This window comes from Oreochromis niloticus, linkage group LG19, assembly GCF_001858045.2.
Source record: "Oreochromis niloticus isolate F11D_XX linkage group LG19, O_niloticus_UMD_NMBU, whole genome shotgun sequence".
NCBI lineage: Eukaryota > Metazoa > Chordata > Actinopteri > Cichliformes > Cichlidae > Oreochromis > Oreochromis niloticus.
In genome coordinates this window covers 9,457,586-9,477,067 of record NC_031983.2, presented here as the reverse complement: position 1 = coordinate 9,477,067, position 19,482 = coordinate 9,457,586, and the positions used below count along the sequence as shown (strand labels likewise).

Sequence of the window (19,482 nt, the reverse complement as noted above, 5' to 3'; positions counted from 1 at the left end):
GCTCCTCGTGGCTTCAGAAATATTACTTTCATCAAACGCCCAGTCTGATCTATTTTGGTTTACATTTTTCTTTTGGAGAAAATGTGCTTTATATTTTCCCTCCTTCACTTTGTGCAAGTAGAAAAACAGAACTGTTTAAGCATGGGTGCTATCTTGTTTAGTCCAGATTTACTGTGGCAATAGACGGAGTTCACATCTCCTGTTTCTGTTGATGCTGTGTTGCCAAGCCCTGTAAGTTATTGTGGTGTTTATGTTGAGAGTGGAATTATGGTAAGAATGTGCCGCGATGTGCCGGGGCAGGCTGTACTGGCTGTTGCTTTGGTGGTGGTCTGAGGCTGCTTAATACTGGCACTTTGGTTCTGGAAGAGCAGTGAGCCTCTGGATTGATGAAATACCGCCAAGATCCAGCATCTGAAGCTTGAATTCATTACACATGTCCCCAGTCTCCCTGTGATCATTTGCCGGGCCTTGATCACCCGTGGGGAGAAATACCACACAGAAGCCCTCCTCTGTGTCCTGAGGAAGCTTGTTGTTGAGAGTGAGAGCTACTAGAGACTCTGAAAATAGATAAATATTATTGGTAAGCCACAGAATTTAGCTGAAGAAAATTTAGAGAGTCTTCTAAAGAGGCTTCACAGCTTTTTGCTTTATAGAAAGAGACATCGGCTTCCCAATCTCACATGTGGTCCAAGGAGAGTTCATTACTTTCAGGGTTTACTCACCAATAAGCTTGGGGTTGGATAAATAGCTGTTGTGTATCAATAGAATTAGCCTGCTGTGATGGAGTTAAGCATGAAGCCTGAGTGGTCCTGCCAGTGTCTCAGAAAAGGTTAGTTATCTAACGAGACAGAAGATCCGGTTTTACTCCAGTCATCAACTTGCCATGAACTTCAGCTGAGTTACAGGGCAAATTCCAGTCAAATGTAACACATACTGTAGCCCTTTGACCTCTTGCACCGGTGTTTACAACACACTCGCTTATCTATACGATCGGTGAGCAGCAAGGTATTTTAAACGGTTGTTATCAGTCTCCTTAAGTCTCATTAAAATAAGCAAATGAATCTGATTTCTATCGTTCTGACAATTTCACCTCTAAAAATTTTTTTTGCAATGTTTAAGGCAAGAATTATTATCTGTTAACAAACGACTTTGACCACAACACTAGAAACCTGCTGTGCCTCTTGCTGTAATAAACCATATTTCAAGCAACAAGCGTGCCGTCTGAAGTCACATATTATTTTCTTCTTGGTCTTTTTTTCCTGGATTGTGATCAAAGAAAAGGAAATCACATGAACTAAATGATGAGGAATGTGTTCGCCACAGGACGTGCTCATTATTTAGGGCAAGAATTTTCCATTCGTCCAGTTTTGCATCATATGTTGCACATAAACAACCGTCTGGAAAACAACAAAGTCTTACTGGATCATATATATTTGGTTTTTTACATGTGATCTCGAGCACCAAGCTGGTCTAGACAGCCTGTACTCACTCAGCGCCGCCTCCTCTTCCTGGTTTGGGGTTTGGGGTGAGTATGGAATGGGAAGGTCAAAGGTTTGGAACTCCATAGTGGAGGGCCTACTCCACAGAGAAACTTTTACAGCCGTGAAGCTGTGTGTGAGTGGCAGTTAGCAGTGGGTAGACATGCCAAAAAGCGTGTGATCGTTGTTCCTCTGTGTCTTTTTCCTATGCCAGACACCACTGCACTGTGCAGTGTCGACATCAGTGACAAATTCTCGGTTGGCTAGACGCCTGACTTTTGTGTTTCCACAACAACTATCAGCTTCTCACTAATTTGCTTTGACATGTCTTGGGGCCCTGCTCACATTTTCTCTTTTCTTTGTTAAGTCTTTCATTTGTCTAAAATAAAATCAGTGCATCCACACGTTGTATTTGGTTTGGATGAAAGCGTCTTACGAATACAATGCCGTATCTTACGTTGTTTGTAGTGTTCATGGATCGCTGAGTTTCTGCATGTAGAGCATGTTGTGTCAACAGAATTGTACAGAGAGATAATAATTGCCTTCTGGCGCTAACAGACAGCGAGACAGCTCAACACAAAGATCTATGCAGATGTGCAATGGTTGTCTGCCAGTAGTCATCAGAAGCAGCATGGTGTTATTAGGGACTAATACCGCCACAGTGGTAAGCGTCACGGCATGAGAAACATTCTGGAGAAAGTGCTTTGTCTCACTCTGCATTAGCCAAAGCCACAAGCATCCCTGAGTTGCATAATAGTGCTTTTGTGCAGGCGTGAGGTTCCATGTGTCTTTCTGTCTGACGGCCACACAGATGTGCCATCAAATAAGGTTCCAATAACCTGACAGGATTAGCCGAGGGAGAATCTGTCCTCTTGATAGACTGATAGAGAAGAGACCTGATATGTCTAAGTGCATTTGCAGGTTTTTGAAATGAAAAATATTCTCTAAGGGGAATGCGGATTTTTGTCTGCCAGATTCATCCTGTCCGATTCAGGCAGAAATAAAGGGACCTACGTCTACTTTCTAAAGGAAAGTTCAACTAACAATTGAAGCTTACTGCAGTGGATGAATTACAGTGAGAAAATCCAAATATAATCAAACATAAGACATTTTTTTATTCCAATGTTCATAGAAAATCAGAACACCTTTCAGTAAATTACAGTCACATTATATACAGCAAATTTACAGTAGAGTATCCGACTACCGTAGTTTTGAGACCATAAGGCACATTAAGCGAAAGAAAACAGATAAGTCAAACTTTACTCAACTCATTCTTCTTGCTTCCTCCACTTCTGTACCATTGATTCATTAATGCTGAATTCCCTCACAGCTGCTCTATTCCCATGTTGTTGCAGTATATTAATGACTAACCTCGTATTGTGGATGGATTATCTCAGTTGTTCTCCTGACTGTAGTTTGGTCCGTTTACAGCATCCTGCCATGCGATTGCATTTCTCCCTAACCATCGGGAACCCTCACGTTAACTTTCATCGAGTGGAAAAAAGTTAGCGTTCATCCTCCAGCTTCAATGTGTTTGTCATGCTAACGTAGCTGTGTCGCTAGCGATCACGTAGCACATCATTATATACCAGTTAGCCCAACTTCAGTAACCCTAAAAAAGTCACTGCTGTTTAGTTTTCTGTCTTCATTTATGTTGGAAGTGATAGCAGAGCTGTACCTTTTAATTTTCTCAGAAATCTCTCAGTCAGAACATGCTATATCATGTTTAGGTGGAACCTAGCGAGCTAACTTCCTGCTAACTTCTAACTCTGTTAAATTTAATAAATTCTGTTTTCATGGATGCCTGGATGTTAAACTTAATTGTTACACCTGGTAAAGCAGCAACGCTGATCATTTTATTAAAGATGAAAGAATTTAGACAGTTTTCAACTCTCAGTGATGCTGCAGTGTTCGTTTGACTTTGGGACCTGAACCAGACGGAGTTTTGGACCCAGATTACTCCGCGAGGCTCCTGACTATGGTAGCCGCAATGAGCGCCGTGTACCACATAAAATCAGTTTGAGGTCAGTAAGCACAACCAGAATTCATACATAAGGAGCACTGTCGATTTTTGAGAAATTTAAAGGATTTTAAGTTCGCCTTATAGTCCGAAAAGTACGGTAGATGTTTTTAAAATTGCACAAGGCTCAGTGAAATCAAATGAGCAGGAATAAGTTTTATAATCACTGCATAATTGGTTTGGCGGGAAAAAGTACTTGTTTTGGGCTCAAAGTGCATTTGCTTTAAGAAAGACAGTCTTCATACCCAGGCAGAGAAGCCATGTTTTTCTTTCACCACCCATATGCTGTCAATCACCTTCCCATTCTGGAACACACAGAAAAGTCTTTGTCATCATCCGAGCAATGTTCCTTGGTCGTAAAATGAATCACACTCACACATTCTTCCTCGTGTGCTCACCTGGTCATCAGACACCTGCTCCATGTACAGGTGGGTTCCATTGACCACCTGCATACGGCTGTAGCCGTAGTCTGTGCTGCGGAAAGCACTCCACTCTTTGGGGTTTGGATTGAACTTGTCAGTCTTCTCTCTGCAGCCCTGCAGAAGATTCACCAGGAATTACACCGAGCCTTTAAGATAGGAGCCACATGCCTTCCTCAGACTCTGTCCACAAAGTCCTGTTTGACATTTACAACTGTGGCTGTGCCTCGGTGTGAGTCTGTCTGCATTTTAATATCCCAATGACTAATCCCTCTGTGGTTGGATGACAAAGTGTGCTCTGCACTGTTCACCACCACATCAGAAAAGAGTTAACCAGACGAACAGATGGTACTAAACTCATGTAGCAGACCAGCTGCTGCACAGACAGAGCTGTTTACCATACATAACGGCATTTTTGTTGATTTCACTGTCACTTTGCGCACTGACCTGCACACAAAAATGTTAACAGTGACACAGTGACGTGAAACTACTCACAGCAGAGCCTGTGATAATGTGGACCGGAGCTTTGGGGTTCACGTAAGGCTGTTCTCTGCTGCCGTTGAATGCCTTTAAGGAGAAAAGCACAGTAAGTTTGGAGCACTAGTTTACAACAGGGGAATGCAAGGATGAAGGATGGGGTGAAGTAAGAATGCACCAGCTGACCTTATCACCATACACAGGCCACAGCCTCTCGTATGTGTGCTCATGTGCCCACAACTCCACATCCACTCCTGTGGGGGGAAAAAAAAGCCTTTCATAGAAGAGAAGCATACACAAACAGCTCAGTGGTGCAACTGAAGGTTCCTCAGAACCTGTGCCTATTTAATTTCCAGATTTCTCAGTAAACAACAAAACCTTATGATCAGAGAAACAAAATCTGTTAGCGATTCACCACAAATTAAATAATTAAAACCAACAAGCGAAAAGTCTGAGAAACGTAATACAGGAAAAACATTTTGAAAACAGGCTGTTAGCATTTCAGCCAGACAGAAGGCCTGGTGTTTGGTTTGCTCTGCTGTTAGGACATTAGTCTAAGTGTGCAAATTTGCGATATTAAACACTCATTAGCAGCACACAGACTAGGTAGCATACCATAACGGTAAAATAGATCCTCGAGACCTGGAGCCGGTGGTTTGGTGTCATTCCTTCCCAGCCGGACCTGAGACATAGGTGAGAGAGGTATAATGACAATATGAATTGGCATTAACATCCAAACCACTACCTGCTGGGTGAAACACTATCTGGCAGGCATCCATTACCCGTGCCAGCCTCACTCTCAACAATGCCAAGTGTTGAGAGAAGCAAGCCCCGGTGGAAACTATTTGCTCCAAATTACAGTGATTATGACAGCACGCCGTGCTGCTTATGGGCTCTGTGGACTGGCCAGTCTGCAACATGCTTGTCATGTCTCCTAGCAGGGGCAATTTAAGTGTAAAGCAAGGCTGTGAAAATAAATCCTGCAAATAACATTATGTGATAAAAATAAAATGTTTAACAACACAAATATGCTGCTGTTTACATAACCGGGAACACAACTCCCAATTAACAGCAGCTTCTTTAAAGCCAAGTCTCACGGTATTTTAAGGTAATGACAACATGACGTTAGCAGTAGTAAAATTACATCACACCTATAGAGTGAATTACCAATATGGTAATACAGAATAATACTAGTAAAGAGTCTGGAATTTAGCTAAACAACACCACACAAGGCACTGGTATGAGTGGCACTATCACCCTTTACTAAGCTAGACATTCAGCCTGTCTGTACGTGTTTTCTGTCATATATCTATCAAATTTTAGACATAGTCAAAGGTTTAAATAATGACCTCAGCTTATGTGAACCAAAGCCCAGCCTTCAGACTAATCTGAATGCTTAATATTGTCATATGAGGAACACAAGTCGGGCTTGCCCACCTTCTGTTCTGTTCAATCTTGTAATTTGCAAAGGACAGCCAATCAGAAAAAATCTTCAAATGGGGAGCGAAGGAGTTAAAACATCTTCTTTCACACAGTGTATTATCTATGGGGATTATTAATCACGCAAAGCTACTCTAGTCCAACAATAAAAACATCAGCCTGGGAGTTACATTAATAAGTGCCCTACACAAGGAATTCAATTAATTGTGAAAAATTATTATATAATATAAACCATTTCTCACTGTAGCAATGTAAAAAAAATGAACAGACAACACTCTTACATACATAGGATTCAAACGTAGTACAGTCATCCTGGTCATCATCAGAGCAGTACATGGGCCGGTGCCCCATGGTTATGATCCAAGGACGCACTGCTCTGTTCTCGGGCTTGTTGGCCTCCTAGATGAAACAAAAGTGGAGCCACACATGTGCCACATTAAAACAGGGAAACAAATTCAGCAACACATTCTTACTTTCAGTGAAATGAGAACTCTATATATTATAATGATATAAAATAACCTTGGTCTTAAAATGAGAAGAAAAGAGAGGTCAAAGCAAGTGTGGGAACAAAAGAAAGGACTTAGCCACAATGGACAGATGGAATTGTTGTGGTCATTAACCTCCAGGTCTTTCTCCAGCCATTCGTACTGCTTGAAGAGGAGGTCCTGGCCAAAGTCAAGATAGAAGTAAACCTCGGTGGAAATGGAGATTATGTGCGCTGAGCCCAGGTTCCAGCTGCGGAGACATTGTTAAAATAATACACGGCACTGAGCCAGGAGAGGGAGCGTGTTAAAAGCCATCTGATAAGCAAGAGCAGGTCTCACTTTAAACCACAAAGTGTGAAAAATACTCCGAGATCCAGACGACGTTGCGTCACTCACATGTTGTTATAAAATAGACTAAACTGCTCTTTAAAAGGCCGCACTGTACTGTGAGTGCTTACATGTCCGTGCTGTAGGGTTAATGGAAGAGTGCCACTGTACATGTGTGCTTAATGTTATGAACAGTTTCCAGTTGCAGTCAGTTGCCTGGATGGAGTTTCTCTTTGCCTCTTAACCGTGCACATGAGTGGAAGGCTCTCAGCCCAGAGAGTGGGCAGCTGGCCTGTGGTGTAGCAATGTACTGTATTATCTTACTGTCTGACAGAAGGAGGCCTGTGGTGGGCGATGAGTCACACCTGTCAGATGTATAGCTCCTTTGTGTAGTCTCAGTGTGCGAGATAGGAGAAGCAAGCTATACTAAGAGAGCTCTATACTCCTCTGCTGACTCATTAATGCTTACTGAAATACAGCAGGACGTTTGACACACTTAACATGATACTTCACATGGGCCCGCTGTCAGAAAACAATGAATTACTCATCACGAGTGGTGTGTGCAGGGCTTGCAATGATATGCTTTCGTAGTTGTTCACCTGCTTCGGTGCATTAATTGATTGCTGTTAAAGCAGCTCCCTTACCTGTACCACAGGCTCTCAGTCTGGCCTGGCATGCTGAAGCGATTCCTGTAGTTGGAGAAGTTGCTGTGAACAAACAATATAGCGAGAAATGCAATGAGATGGACTGATCGTGCACTCTACATTCCTTGAATAAATGAGAAGCAGCACTTAGCACCTCAAACTGCTGCTTTCTCATAGTTTGAGATGATTATACCAGCGCCTGGAAAAACTGCAATCCATTCAGAATAGATTTAAGATCATTCCAAGCTTTCTCTAAAATACAATAAACCAGCTGTTCGTGGAAAAAAGGCCCCTGCATTTGGTACAGTTCTTTTGATTTATGTGCTTTTTCATTTGTCATCTAAACCTGGCAGAAAACTTGGAGTTATACCTCATCGGATGAAAACAACCATCAACCTCTAGGACCTCCTGGAAGGTCCTAGATATTTAAAGGCACTATAAACACTGCTACATGCAAGCTATCAGAGGATCCCTCTCTAAATTAAAGGCTGGGCAGAAACGCAAAGTAGCCTCTGTGACATCAACCTATAGCTTAGTGATGGAATAGTCTGAAGCTTAAAATCATGGTCAGCAAGTGGAGCCAGATAATCAAACCCTGGTCAACATGAGGGAGCTTGGGTGGAGCCGGACATGGGATAAGCGAGTAGGAGCCACCATGACCGAGAGTGCCACAGCTGTCAATCAAGAAAACATGTCTCTAAATATACCCCTCTTAAAACCATGACATCGTTTTAAAAGAAGACTGTAATTTTACATCCAGGAGTCATCAGAGGAATCCAGTTTTGAGGTAGTCCTGCAGTGGTTTCACCACCAAGTCATGGTGGTTTTTATTGATCTAGATATAGCCGGACACTTAAAGTGATCAGTCCATCGCTGCTCATTGCACTACATGAAACAGACACATACTAATTGGAAACTCAAGAGCTGCTAAAACACTATCAAACCAGCACTCTCCAAATTTTACAACGCAAAAGAGTAAAAAAAAAAAAAAAAAAAAAAAAAAAATCTTTCATGGAAAGCTCTCCCAGACTCCAATCTGTCAGACTCTTTTCACAGTTTTTAATTTAAGCAAGAAGGCAGGAGCCAGTCTTCTCAACAGGCCATTAACTAAGCAAGGTGATGGGAACAATTATTTTCTTATCTTACGTAAGGGAGGTGGAAAAAAGAGGCAATTTCCTCAGCAGCAGCCAGAGTAGGGTAGCAGATCCCTGAATTGACAAGTTTAATGTAGGGCTAGGGGTAATGTTGAGTTAGGGGTAACTTGAGAGCAGCAGGGTCAGAGGTTAAAGGCCAGGATTCGGGACCCAAAAGGAGGATCACAGAGCTCTTGACTAATGCTGAATAAGTCTTAAAGTAATGTCACCTGTGGATTGGGTGGGCACCGAGGTCAGGTTTAAATGGTCAGCATGATAACCCAGCAAAGGTCAGTTTGTGAGGCGCTTGTTTCAACATCATTTCATCATTTCATGTGCACAATGGCAGGCTGATCCTAAAAATATCTATAGGTACAAACTTTATTTCAAAGTTATTATATGAAGGACATTTTTTCATCTTTTAGTATAGATAATACAAAAATTATTTACTTAAGTCATTCACCCTAACGTGAAAGCATAAGGATGAGCTATTTATCCCAAACAAATCCGTTATGATTGAAATGTCACAGCCTAATGTGATCATTGGGCAGAATAAGGAAGAGTCCTAATATAAGTTCATACTCCCACCATGTGGCTAAAAAGGGTATCAGCAGGCATTTTAAGGATCTGGGAACAGAGAAAAAAGTTTTTTGTTTTGTTTTGTTTTGAATCACTGGATTTTTAGACATACAGAAAATCTATTTGCTGGCAGAAACTAAATCAAAAACAAGCTATCAAGTCTGTAGTTCAGCAGTGGAAATGTAATTTAGTACAGACATGACAAGCGTACATTTATGTCATTGATCTGTATGGGAGTTCAGCAAAATATGTGAGTCATTCTAAGTCAGATTGTCATCTTTCCAGCTAAATGTGTGGGTTTTTTAAATTAACATTGAGATAGAAATCTGGTGGATGTCAAATTCAGAACAACCTGTCTCCTTCAACTGGCCCAGTAAAACTTTCCCTGCTCGTCAACTCTTTCCTTTCATCATCTGATGGGCTAAATCCAGGCAGTATGACAACTTAAAGGAGCCAGTTGTAATATTCACGGAGCATATCACCAGCTCCTGTGACTGGACATTGTTTCAGATGATGACCGTTGGTCTGCTGAACCACGTGCTCATCTTGGTTGAACAAAGACAGTCTTGACTGGGGCCTTAGCGTCTTCCGTGGACCGGCTGTTCTCATGCAGCTGGAATGCTGGCTGAAAACTTTTGTGGTCGGCCCCGTTTTAATCGCCTTTCACCCATTAGGTTTTGAGGTTGGAAAGCGAGAGTAACAGAGAAGTACAGTGAGACGGAGCACAACAGAAAGTGAGGAAGAAAAGCAGGGCCCAGCTGCTGGGTATACTTGGATTCTGAACGACACCACAGAACGAAACACATATTTAGGTATAGAAGAAGAGGGGGCGGGGGGTGTCGGGAGCTGCATTTCTGGTTATGTAATGCACTGAGCTGGTTTTTGATATCAGGTTCTTATGTCGGGATGCAGCGCCAAGAAAAAGAGACTACTGTTAGCAGCTCCTTAATAAAGAGGCAGGCAGTAGTCCTATTACACATGGCAAAGCCAAGACAGTGAGAACTGTCCCCGTATAGAAGCAGCAAGTAAATATTATGGTGCAGGATCAGACACCACTGAAAGTTTCTAACTCCAGCAGATGTTGTTGGAATTCAGGGATCAATTTGCTTCTGATCCTCAAGATAAAAACCATATGAATGTCTATAGAAGTCTGACTTTAACTATAACTAATAAATGTGTAATTTAATGTACTGAAACAGTTAAGTAACATATTGTAATAATGTGTTTTTTTTATTTTATGAGGGAGAATTGTCGAGTTGTAATTATGAAGCTAATGGGGGGCAGGGCAAGCCACTGAATAATATATATGCATAGATGATTGCATGTAGAGTCGCACTGTAGGCTGGTTTTTCATCATCAATTAATCTGCAGATTATTTTATTACATATGGATCTTTTGCTCTAAAATATTCAGTGACTATTTACCGTACAGTTTCTTTAACCCAAGCTGACTCCTTCAAACTGCTTGGTATCTCCAAGAGCCTTTATTATATGTGATTTACTAAAGTGTTGTAGATAAAATAAGGCGAAGCTGCAAAACCTGACATCTAAGAAGCTAGAAGAAGCAATGTTTCAGGGTTTTGTTTGAAAATAATGAAATAGTTTACTTTAATTTAAGATTTTACCATTTAACTAAGGCTTTGTCTTGTGTTTTCATCCAGATAAGTTCCCACACTCAGATGCAAAGAGCACATTTGGTAACGCTGAGTGAAAATACTGACAGTTCCCACCACCGCAGGCCATCTCTGAAAACTGAAAAACAGATATTAAGCTGATGACTCCCAGTCAGACAAATGTTAGTTTTGGACAGTGTTGACTTGTTTAGAACTTGGTGGCTCCTAATGCTGCTCCAGAGTTTGGGGACAAAAATAGCCCCCATCTGTTCAAACGGTACAGTAAAGACTTTTCAGGACGAACCAAGTGTGTTCTCTATTTTTCAGAAGAAAAAGTGCAGCTGAGGGGGCTAGCCTTGAAATATAGCATGCACTGCTGTTTTTTTTATCCAAAACCCATTAATTACACTTCTGGCTCTGTGAACAGAATGTGGTGCAAATATAAAGAAAAAGAAAAACAGAGCTGAAGGCAGACAGCAGACAAACAGACGCTGTGTGAGAAAGAACGTGTTTTTGTAGTGAACGTGTGCCTGACTTCCACCTATGGATGCATCGTATGAATGAGAGAGACAGCAGAGAGATTCAGTTGAATTTCACCTACTATGTAGCTTCATGGTTGCCTGGACAGGTCATGTAGGGCACGTAGGCAGCTATGGACTCGATCTGCCTCATGAACTCGTCTCCAATCCTGGCATTATCCTGGAGTTATACAGTGTCATTGAGCCATTAAACATGATGTCAAAGAATTTCCTGTTAAGAAAGTGTTCATTTTTGTACATTCAGTCCATTTTCCAGAATGCTTCAGGAACGTATCACAGGCTACCAAATAAACCTCAATGGAACTTGAAGAGTTCGTCTTAGATATCCCAATACTGTCTGCGGAGCTTTAAAAGCGCACTGCGGTTCATTTCTCCTCTGATGGCTTTTACCTGCCACAGCCATTAAGGACCTTTCAGGCTAAATTCCCTCTCTCTGTTTTTCTATTTATAATATCAGCGAAGCCGCAGGTTGTGCCTGCACATTCCAGCTGAGAACACAGCTCAGATGAATTATGGTTATTAATTTTTGCAGCAGTCTGATGATTGCATTTAACATTCTCTCCATATTAAAAAACAGCATTAATAACGCACGAAGTTATTTAAGGGAAAATGATATTAGCATCCAAGACAAGGTTATGTCCTCTAATATGAAAGGTGACAGCTGTGAGGATTTCATATGAGCCAATATGTTATTGGGACTTAAGATCTGTGGTTTTGAATAGCACCACTTTTATTCATGAAATACTTGGGTGACACAATCCGTACTCTCATCTTTCACCGCGGGCTTAAGGCGTTTCACAGCAATGCTAATGTCCCAACCACAGCTGAAAGCTCTCACATGCCCTGAGGACAAACAGTGGTGTGCAGTAGAGAAAGGTAAAGTGGCTCATCTCTTCTGTCTTATTGGAATTAGGGATATATCAGAGTGATTTTAGGGGAATAAAGTACCGATGAAAGAACTTTGCTGTCAGTGATCTTAATTGAAACTAGGTACAGGTTTGATCACATTTCACAAGACTAGAAAGATAGAGGGGTACATTACCTCATGCATGTCATAGGCAAAGTCTCCTGCAAAACAAGCACAGAAAATCTATAGATTAGAATCTTTTACATGATTTTTACTCTTTGCCAGCATTTCCCCAAACAGTACCATCTAGTCAGCTTCACTAGATTTATATTGTCAGAATTTATTTTAAGAGAGCTGAACTCTTACATAGTTTTGGCATTTTGCTGTTTCGATTCTAGTGTTAAATATAAAGAAGCTAAACAAAATGAAGCTAAAACCACAAGGCAGCTAGAAACTGGGAGACAACTAGTCTGACTGTGCCTATCATCAAAACCCCAAAATGTATAAATGACAGTTTATAGTTTCACGGGGGATTACATCATCTTGCTTTTCCTTGCTTTCTGTTATTATGGGAAACTAAATTAAACAGTTTCTCTCTATTTTCATATTCCCGGCACAGACATGATCGCTGCACCAGTCTTTACAAGAACTGCGTCAACAGTTTGGTGATTTAGATGTTGAACAACAGCAAACATGGGCAGCGATGACAGAATTATTGTAAAAGTATAAATAAACCATTTTAAGCCATCAGTCATCACACCTGAAAAATGTAAACTGGTATTTGAAGCAGAGATGTACATAAATCTACTGATCTCTAACTTTGTGTAACTGCTTGTGATAAAATGCCATTTGTCAACAGCTGCTCTACACGCTCTCTTTCAACTTCCTTCTTTTAAAATTACTTCAGTCTGAAATACACATATCAAAAATGAATTATAATTATTTTTATTTGAACCCTTTAAAGGCCAGTATGTTTACACAGCTTCACTGTTTTTTATTGAAGGAAAAAAAGAAATTCACTACATTTCAAGGATTGGTTGATTATTATTTTTATTAGACCCTCAGATGATTTTCATGCATTTTCCTTTTTTCTACAGTGTCAGATTTTTTCCCAAAAATTGATACTTGTGTTTTTGTCTCTGAGCCATTAGCTTGCTCTGAATTAGGAGGATGTTTTTTGATTGAACCGATTTCATGTAACATTATCTCAGGATGGTGGTGCAGGACATGAGCGTTCTTGTTCGTTCTAGTCCCAGAGTATTTTGAATTATTTAACAAAATATTGATAATTGATGTCACTGTACCAAATAGAATATCGCCAAGTGAAGTACTGCAAAATGTGAGGTAAAAGGTTTTTTTTCCCCACTTTTAATATTACCAATATTACACAAACACAAAATCTATGAATGACATTTGACTGGTACAAAATAACTAAATGCAGTGCTTCACCCATTGTTCATACATTATAGCTTCACAGCATTAAAATCACTTAGGTGTCTATTTAAGAACTAATATATGATTAACCCCCTCAGCAAGTTGTGTTGCAAATTGTGCTGCTGTGCCTTCTTGAACCAGCGGGAGAGGTAGTTCACTTAGTGTTTAAATCAAGGAGAAATAAAAATGTAAGAAACATTATTTCCTATTTTTAAAAATGGAGACATCGCAAAAGCTGGCGATCCAGTGAATCAAAACTAGGTTCTTCAGTGAAGTGATGAATAGCAGGCTAGTGACCAGAATCCATCCCATAATGCTCAAAGCAAATAAGTGCAAATGATGACTATGTGTTATTATGGTAATTACAGTAATTACCACAATGATATATTGCCTCCTCATTAGATATCTCTGTTGGATGTCAGCTAGCTTAATTGATTTGATTTATGTTAGTACAAGCTGTGGATGACTAATGCCTTAAGCTGCGGTTTATATAACTTAATGCCTCTTTTGCAATGTTGAATGATAAAATATCTAGAAGGGTAGAAGTTACCTATGTGTAGGATGACATCGTACATCCCTAGCTGAGTTTCCTTTTGCAGTCGAGCCAGAGACTGGGGGTTCTCATTGCCGAGGTCACCATAAAAAGCAAACCTGGGACTGGACGTAGTGCTGTCATTAAGAGCAGTGAAGAAGAACACGTCGCTCCAGCCTTCTTCGCTGCCACAGTGGTAGACTGGAAAAAAACGTAGAAAAAAGTTTCAAAGTTAAGTGATACATGAGATGGTGTGAGAGCCAAAAGCTAAATGGTGAATAGATTAGTTCGTATAGAGTGCTCTTCTACTCTACATGAGCACTTAAAGTAAAGCTTTATATAACATGCCTCATTCATCAATACATACAAGCATTTTTTCTACCTAAGTGCTTTCTATCTAACCTTCACACACCAAGGTGGGTTTCAGTATTTTAGGTATACTCACTGGAGCAGCTAGGGATCAAACCACCAACCATCTGGTTAATAAATGACCTACAGATACAGACACCCTAATGTCAGCTATATAAAAACTACACCCACCATACGAAGCTGCAGGTTTGAGGTCTCCGAGTGTGACCCTGTGAATGAACATCTTCCTCTTTTCCGTTCCCGAGTCAACAAACAGAGTCGCGTGTCCTATGGCGCTCATCTCAAAGAGCCGAGCCCCCAGAAGGCTATACTCCACCTTGCTCTCTGTCTCATTGAAGGTTGTCCAGGTCACTACCATGGTGCCTGGCACTCCTGAAGAAGAAAAGCCCACTCATTTTAAATGTGATGCAGATTTATCTGACAGGAACACTGGATACACTTACTGGTGCATTTATTAAAGCCAAAAGATGCTGATGTGAAAAAGCTGACTTTACAAGAGGGGAACTTTTGATCTTGCTGCTGGCAAGATGAAGCATTATAAAGGCAGACTTGAGTTGGCCAGGTACTTATTGCCTAAGGACATCAGTTCAATAATGAGTACCACATGTTTCACCTTTATAAGAAAAGAACAAAAGGATTTTATGCTGCATTAGATACAGGTTTGGAAGTTTAGGTAATTAAACGGTGTCCTCAACCTACATGACTTACAAAAAGCACAATCAGGGAATATTTCTGTGAACCTGCCTGAAAAAATGTCAGATGTAGTCAATTAACAGAATATTAAGCAATTTGTACAAAACATCTGTCAATCTGCAAGTGACCTGGATACTTGTGTGTATCTCCAAGGGGAAAAATCCCACATGTGTCAGGTGGAAACAGTTCAAACACTTACCTCCATAGGAGAGGTGCACCTGTTCTGGCTGGGTCCAAATAGGAGGAACACCGAGCACCATCAGGGGTGCAGCAAATAGCAAAGCACAGGCAGCGTGAACAGGCGACATTTTAATGCTGGACTGCAGGGAACAAAAGCCTGATTAAAGAAGCCACACACACAAACACACACGCACACTTGAATCACATGATCTCCAACTTCTCATAACAAACATCACATGACTCTAAAGGCACTAGTATAAAAAAATGTGGCAATATTGACGATATTTAAAGGCTTCCAGTAAATGACATGACCTCAGGGGACGTTTACACAGTGCTGAGTAGTTAGGATAAACAAAGTCACATACTGTGTTTTGGTCTCTGTTCAGTATGTCCAAATCAGTTAACCTCCAGTCAATCCATGAAACTGCAGAAACAAAACAGCAGAGTCAGCCACAAGTTTAGAAATAGATGATGTGACAATAAAAGCATGTGATGTTGCTTATCATTGTGCTTTCGGAGCAGTACTGCAGTGAAAGACAGAAGAGGTAAGCTCACATGCCATGGCTTGCCTCAGATCAATTAAATGCAAAGGCAAGCAGCTGATATGCTTGACTTACCAGGACAAAGACACTATCAGTGTAACAGCCCATGAAGACAAAATCGTGCTTTTTAATTAAGTCAAAATCTACTATACCAGCTGATCTGATCTATCAGTTACATTGACTGTCAGTTAGGCTAATCATTGACGATTCTCTTGGCTGTGTGTTTTGGTTTTGAAACGTGCACCAACACTGTGTCAATAGCCGATAGAGGGTGCACAGTCCAACAGCTGAATCATGAATAGGCTGCTTTATTCTCTAATGATGGGCGGTACCGGCTAGTTGGTAGTTGCGTAAAAAAGAATCAAAGAGAAGCAGCGCAAGGTGAGTACATCATATTTACTGTCAACGCTTACAGGTTTGTTTATTTATTTCACTTTAAATGCTGTGACGCATTTATTTTCACATGTATTTCCTCGACCGCTGGTTGGAACACAATTAAAAAGCTTCTTTCTTTTTGTCTGGTTAGCTGTTAGCTACCTGGCTTAATTGCATGTTAGCGACAAACCAAAGCTAATACTTTGCATAACGTGCAATAGGAAACAACGAATTTTATGCCTCTGTACAACACTTACAGTTAAGCTAAAGGCAGTGAACGGTCGTCTCCAAAAGCGCAAACGACTTCTGTTCTGAATAAATTACATATATTCAGAAACATAAAAACTTCAAAGAGTTACAGCTAAGCTAAACTCATCCAGCTGTTTTGGCTGGAGAGCCCTTCCTGACTACGTCATCGTGCAGAACGACAACAATGGCCGTGTGGATTGTGGGAGATGTTGTTTTAAGCGTGTCGCGTTATAAACAGAATATCAGATGAATAATTAATGATTGATTTACTGGCAAAAATGTATTATTACTATCTTACTTTGTTTACAGTGTACATGTGTAGCCCGTATGTTGTGGGGACAAGATAATGTTTACACTGTCCACAATGTGGAGCCCTTATTTATGGCCAGAAACACAAGTTTCATACACCGTTAACCTCTAAAATCCTGTGATGTGCATTTTTTAATCACCTTAAAAGTTTTTATCTTGTCTTGCAAAACTGGTTAATGTTAGGAAATGAGCACAAATTAAATAAATAATCCATTAAGTTGATCTTAATGCGTGATGATTTTCAGGCAACGGCTCTAAGGTTCAGTGTACTCAGTGTTCAGTATGTATGTATTTTGTCGTGTCTATTAATTTGTTAACTCATTCATATATCCTTTCTTTTTAGATATAATGGATCCCAACACTGAAGACGCAGAGAGCCAAAATGTTGAGGATCGCTTCCATCATGATGCAGCACAGTACAAAGTGAGCTATCCTAAAGGGAGAAACACAAAACAGGTGAGCTGGGTTGATCATTATGATGAGCAAATCTATTTCTGGTTCCTGGTGCTTTTTATGCCGCTAACTGTGTTGCGCGTCACCATGTTTTGTCTTTTTATATTAAGGTGGATGATGCCGCAAATGAAGAGTGCAACAAAAAGAGGTATTCCCTGCCTGTTTTGCATTTGTTACAGCCATTTGTTTTTGATTAAAAGCTATATTTGGAATTTTACCCCATCCAGATACCCGGTTAGCCGCTCTGGGAACAACCCAGGCAGAGTGAAGCGGGTAGTGTCATGTAAAAGGAAGACTCATCATCTGACTGTGGCTCGGAGAAAGCAGCTTGGGTCTGGGAGAACTTGTGATGCTGCAAACAAGGAAAATGAGACAAAAGTCTCGCAGGGCACACAGCAGGATATTTTCAGTATGGACCCCTGGGATTTCCCATTTCATGTCAATAATATCAATAACAACCAAGGAACTGATAGAACTGGTTCTGAAGAGGCTGACTACTCTGTACTGACTGAGGTCAGTAAGACCTTTTCATGTTTGCATTGTTTTATGAATTACTTTTCTTGCAAACACGCAGCTGAAACTACTTTAAGCTAACTATGTTTTCCAGCTCACGAGGGATCACAACACACTGACTGACGTGCTTTTTGGAAGAAATCTAAGACTCAAAGTGGCTTTAACGTTGTGGCAGAGAAATGTTGGAGAGCTGCTGACATACTTTCTGAGGTGTGTGCCGTGCAGCTGCTTTCAAACATGTGCCAATGTTTGTTTGCTAGTATTTCCAAAGTTTGATTACATCATATTTTTTGTACAGAATCCAAGACACTGGTGTGTTTGTTGACTTTCTCCCCCTCATAAGCAAATGGTGAGCACTAAGTTTTGCAGATATCTTAGTAACACTAAGATTATAGTGTTACTACAATTATTTTTACATTTTCCCTGCAGCATCCATGAGGATTCTTCAAAGATAACCATCGGCTGTTGTGTCGACCTCTTTCCTTTAGTTAGCAAAGTCCTCAGCAGTCCGTATGAAGAGTGAGTGATCCTGCTGATTAAAACACTTTACACATGCACAATAACATTGTGTTTAGCAGCAGGATAATTATTTTTTGTATTTTCTTTTATCTGCATAGGCATCTTACTGTTGGCCTAAAGTGGGTAAATTCAGTTTTAAAAAACTGGTGGGAGGATCTAAAAGCGAGTGGCTTCAGTGGCTCAACAAACCCTCTGCTGGATGAGTAAGTTTAATATATTTATTTTTAATTTATTTAAAAAAACAATCTTTTGACATAATAAATAGACATTAGCTTTAATGTTGATTTGCCAGTTTTATGATTTATTCCTTTGTTGCAGAAACTTTCAAGTTTTTAATCAGCAGTTATGGGAATTGTGGCAGCAGGAACCTTTTTTGAAGTCTGTTCCAGGACCTGCAGGAGACATGGCAAAGGTCAGTGTAAACAGTCAGAATTTAACACTGTTAGTTATATGTATATATGTGCATGTGTGTGTGTTTATATTTTTGAATTTTATGTGCATCTTTTTGCCCCTTAGGTCATCGATTCCTTCCTGTCTAAACTCACATGACAGCAGTGAAGATCCTGAACGCACCGTTCTCCGTTAACAGTTCAATTCAATTTTATTCGCCTCAAGGCGCTTGAACAGTCTCCTTAGTTTTTAAAGTGTTATTCATAGCTGCTGACGTTTGCACTGACTGGCTCTTAGTGTGGGCTGGATGTATTTGCAGAGCAGCTTAAGCAACTAAAGAATTGAGCAATGTGTACAACAACAGTGGTGTGACAAGGCTGATTTAATTTCTCTCCGAAGTAGCAAAGTAGTATTTTGTAAATAATTATCCACAACTCAGATATTTTGATGACTGTAAGATTTTTGTCCTTTTAACTGCCTAATTAATGATTAATACTTTTTGTAATTTGTGTTGATATTATAATAATATGTTACAAAAACACTAAAACGAAGGGATGCCACTAATATTTCTGTTTTATGGCTGCAAAAACAACAATTGCATCTTCTGTAAAACTGTATATGACTGTCTTTACCTTAAGTTGAACTACTGTTGAACTGAGTTGTCAGATTAAAAGCAACACTCTTTGAAAAAGGTAAACTAACACTAAAGAACCAGATGTTTCTGGCTCTTTAGTGTTTGTGCTTTTGAAATGGGTAAAATTTGAAGGCCACAACAACCAGCAGAGTTCACACTGGAGAGGAAAGACTGATGGATGTTACATGACATAAAGAAATAAAAGAGATCAGAATTTAAAAGGTTGTTTAATCAATTCTTTGTGTGAAATGCAATGAACATGCTTCAGTCCTTTGCAGCGTGCTTCTACT

At 40.3% G+C, this 19,482-nt stretch overlaps 2 protein-coding genes across 6 annotated transcripts; one reads left to right on the top strand and one right to left on the bottom strand.

The window, feature by feature from the left end:
- Window positions 1-3,496: 3,496 nt before the first annotated feature.
- On the bottom strand, window positions 3,497-16,549 carry acp7 (acid phosphatase 7, tartrate resistant (putative)). 4 transcript variants are annotated; one of them, XM_013272938.3, is made up of 15 exons: window positions 16,383-16,549; window positions 15,574-15,632; window positions 15,228-15,365; window positions 14,507-14,707; window positions 13,985-14,167; window positions 12,196-12,221; window positions 11,216-11,313; window positions 7,291-7,353; window positions 6,455-6,569; window positions 6,120-6,233; window positions 5,010-5,076; window positions 4,581-4,648; window positions 4,413-4,484; window positions 3,897-4,034; window positions 3,497-3,803 (listed from the first exon to the last, which is right to left on the bottom strand). In XM_013272938.3, exons 3-15 carry the CDS (start codon window positions 15,334-15,336, stop codon window positions 3,738-3,740), a joined length of 1,320 nt encoding a protein of 439 aa, XP_013128392.1. In that variant the 5' UTR covers window positions 15,337-15,365; window positions 15,574-15,632; window positions 16,383-16,549; the 3' UTR covers window positions 3,497-3,737. The 4 variants fall into 4 exon arrangements, with proteins under 4 accessions (XP_013128392.1, XP_003447855.1, XP_025756832.1 ...); XM_003447807.5 differs by having other exon boundaries at window positions 15,228-15,348; XM_025901047.1 differs by lacking the exon at window positions 16,383-16,549 and adding an exon at window positions 15,826-15,963 and having other exon boundaries at window positions 3,523-3,803.
- On the top strand, window positions 15,984-19,235 carry LOC100702545 (KATNB1-like protein 1). 2 transcript variants are annotated; one of them, XM_013272940.3, is made up of 10 exons: window positions 15,984-16,131; window positions 17,027-17,139; window positions 17,247-17,284; window positions 17,364-17,649; window positions 17,744-17,859; window positions 17,948-17,998; window positions 18,079-18,168; window positions 18,267-18,371; window positions 18,487-18,580; window positions 18,685-19,235. In XM_013272940.3, the coding sequence occupies exons 2-10, from the start codon at window positions 17,032-17,034 to the stop codon at window positions 18,715-18,717; spliced, it is 921 nt and encodes a 306-aa protein (XP_013128394.1). In that variant the 5' UTR covers window positions 15,984-16,131; window positions 17,027-17,031; the 3' UTR covers window positions 18,718-19,235. The 2 variants fall into 2 exon arrangements, with proteins under 2 accessions (XP_013128394.1, XP_005453352.1); XM_005453295.4 differs by having other exon boundaries at window positions 16,077-16,165.
- Window positions 19,236-19,482: the final 247 nt, after the last annotated feature.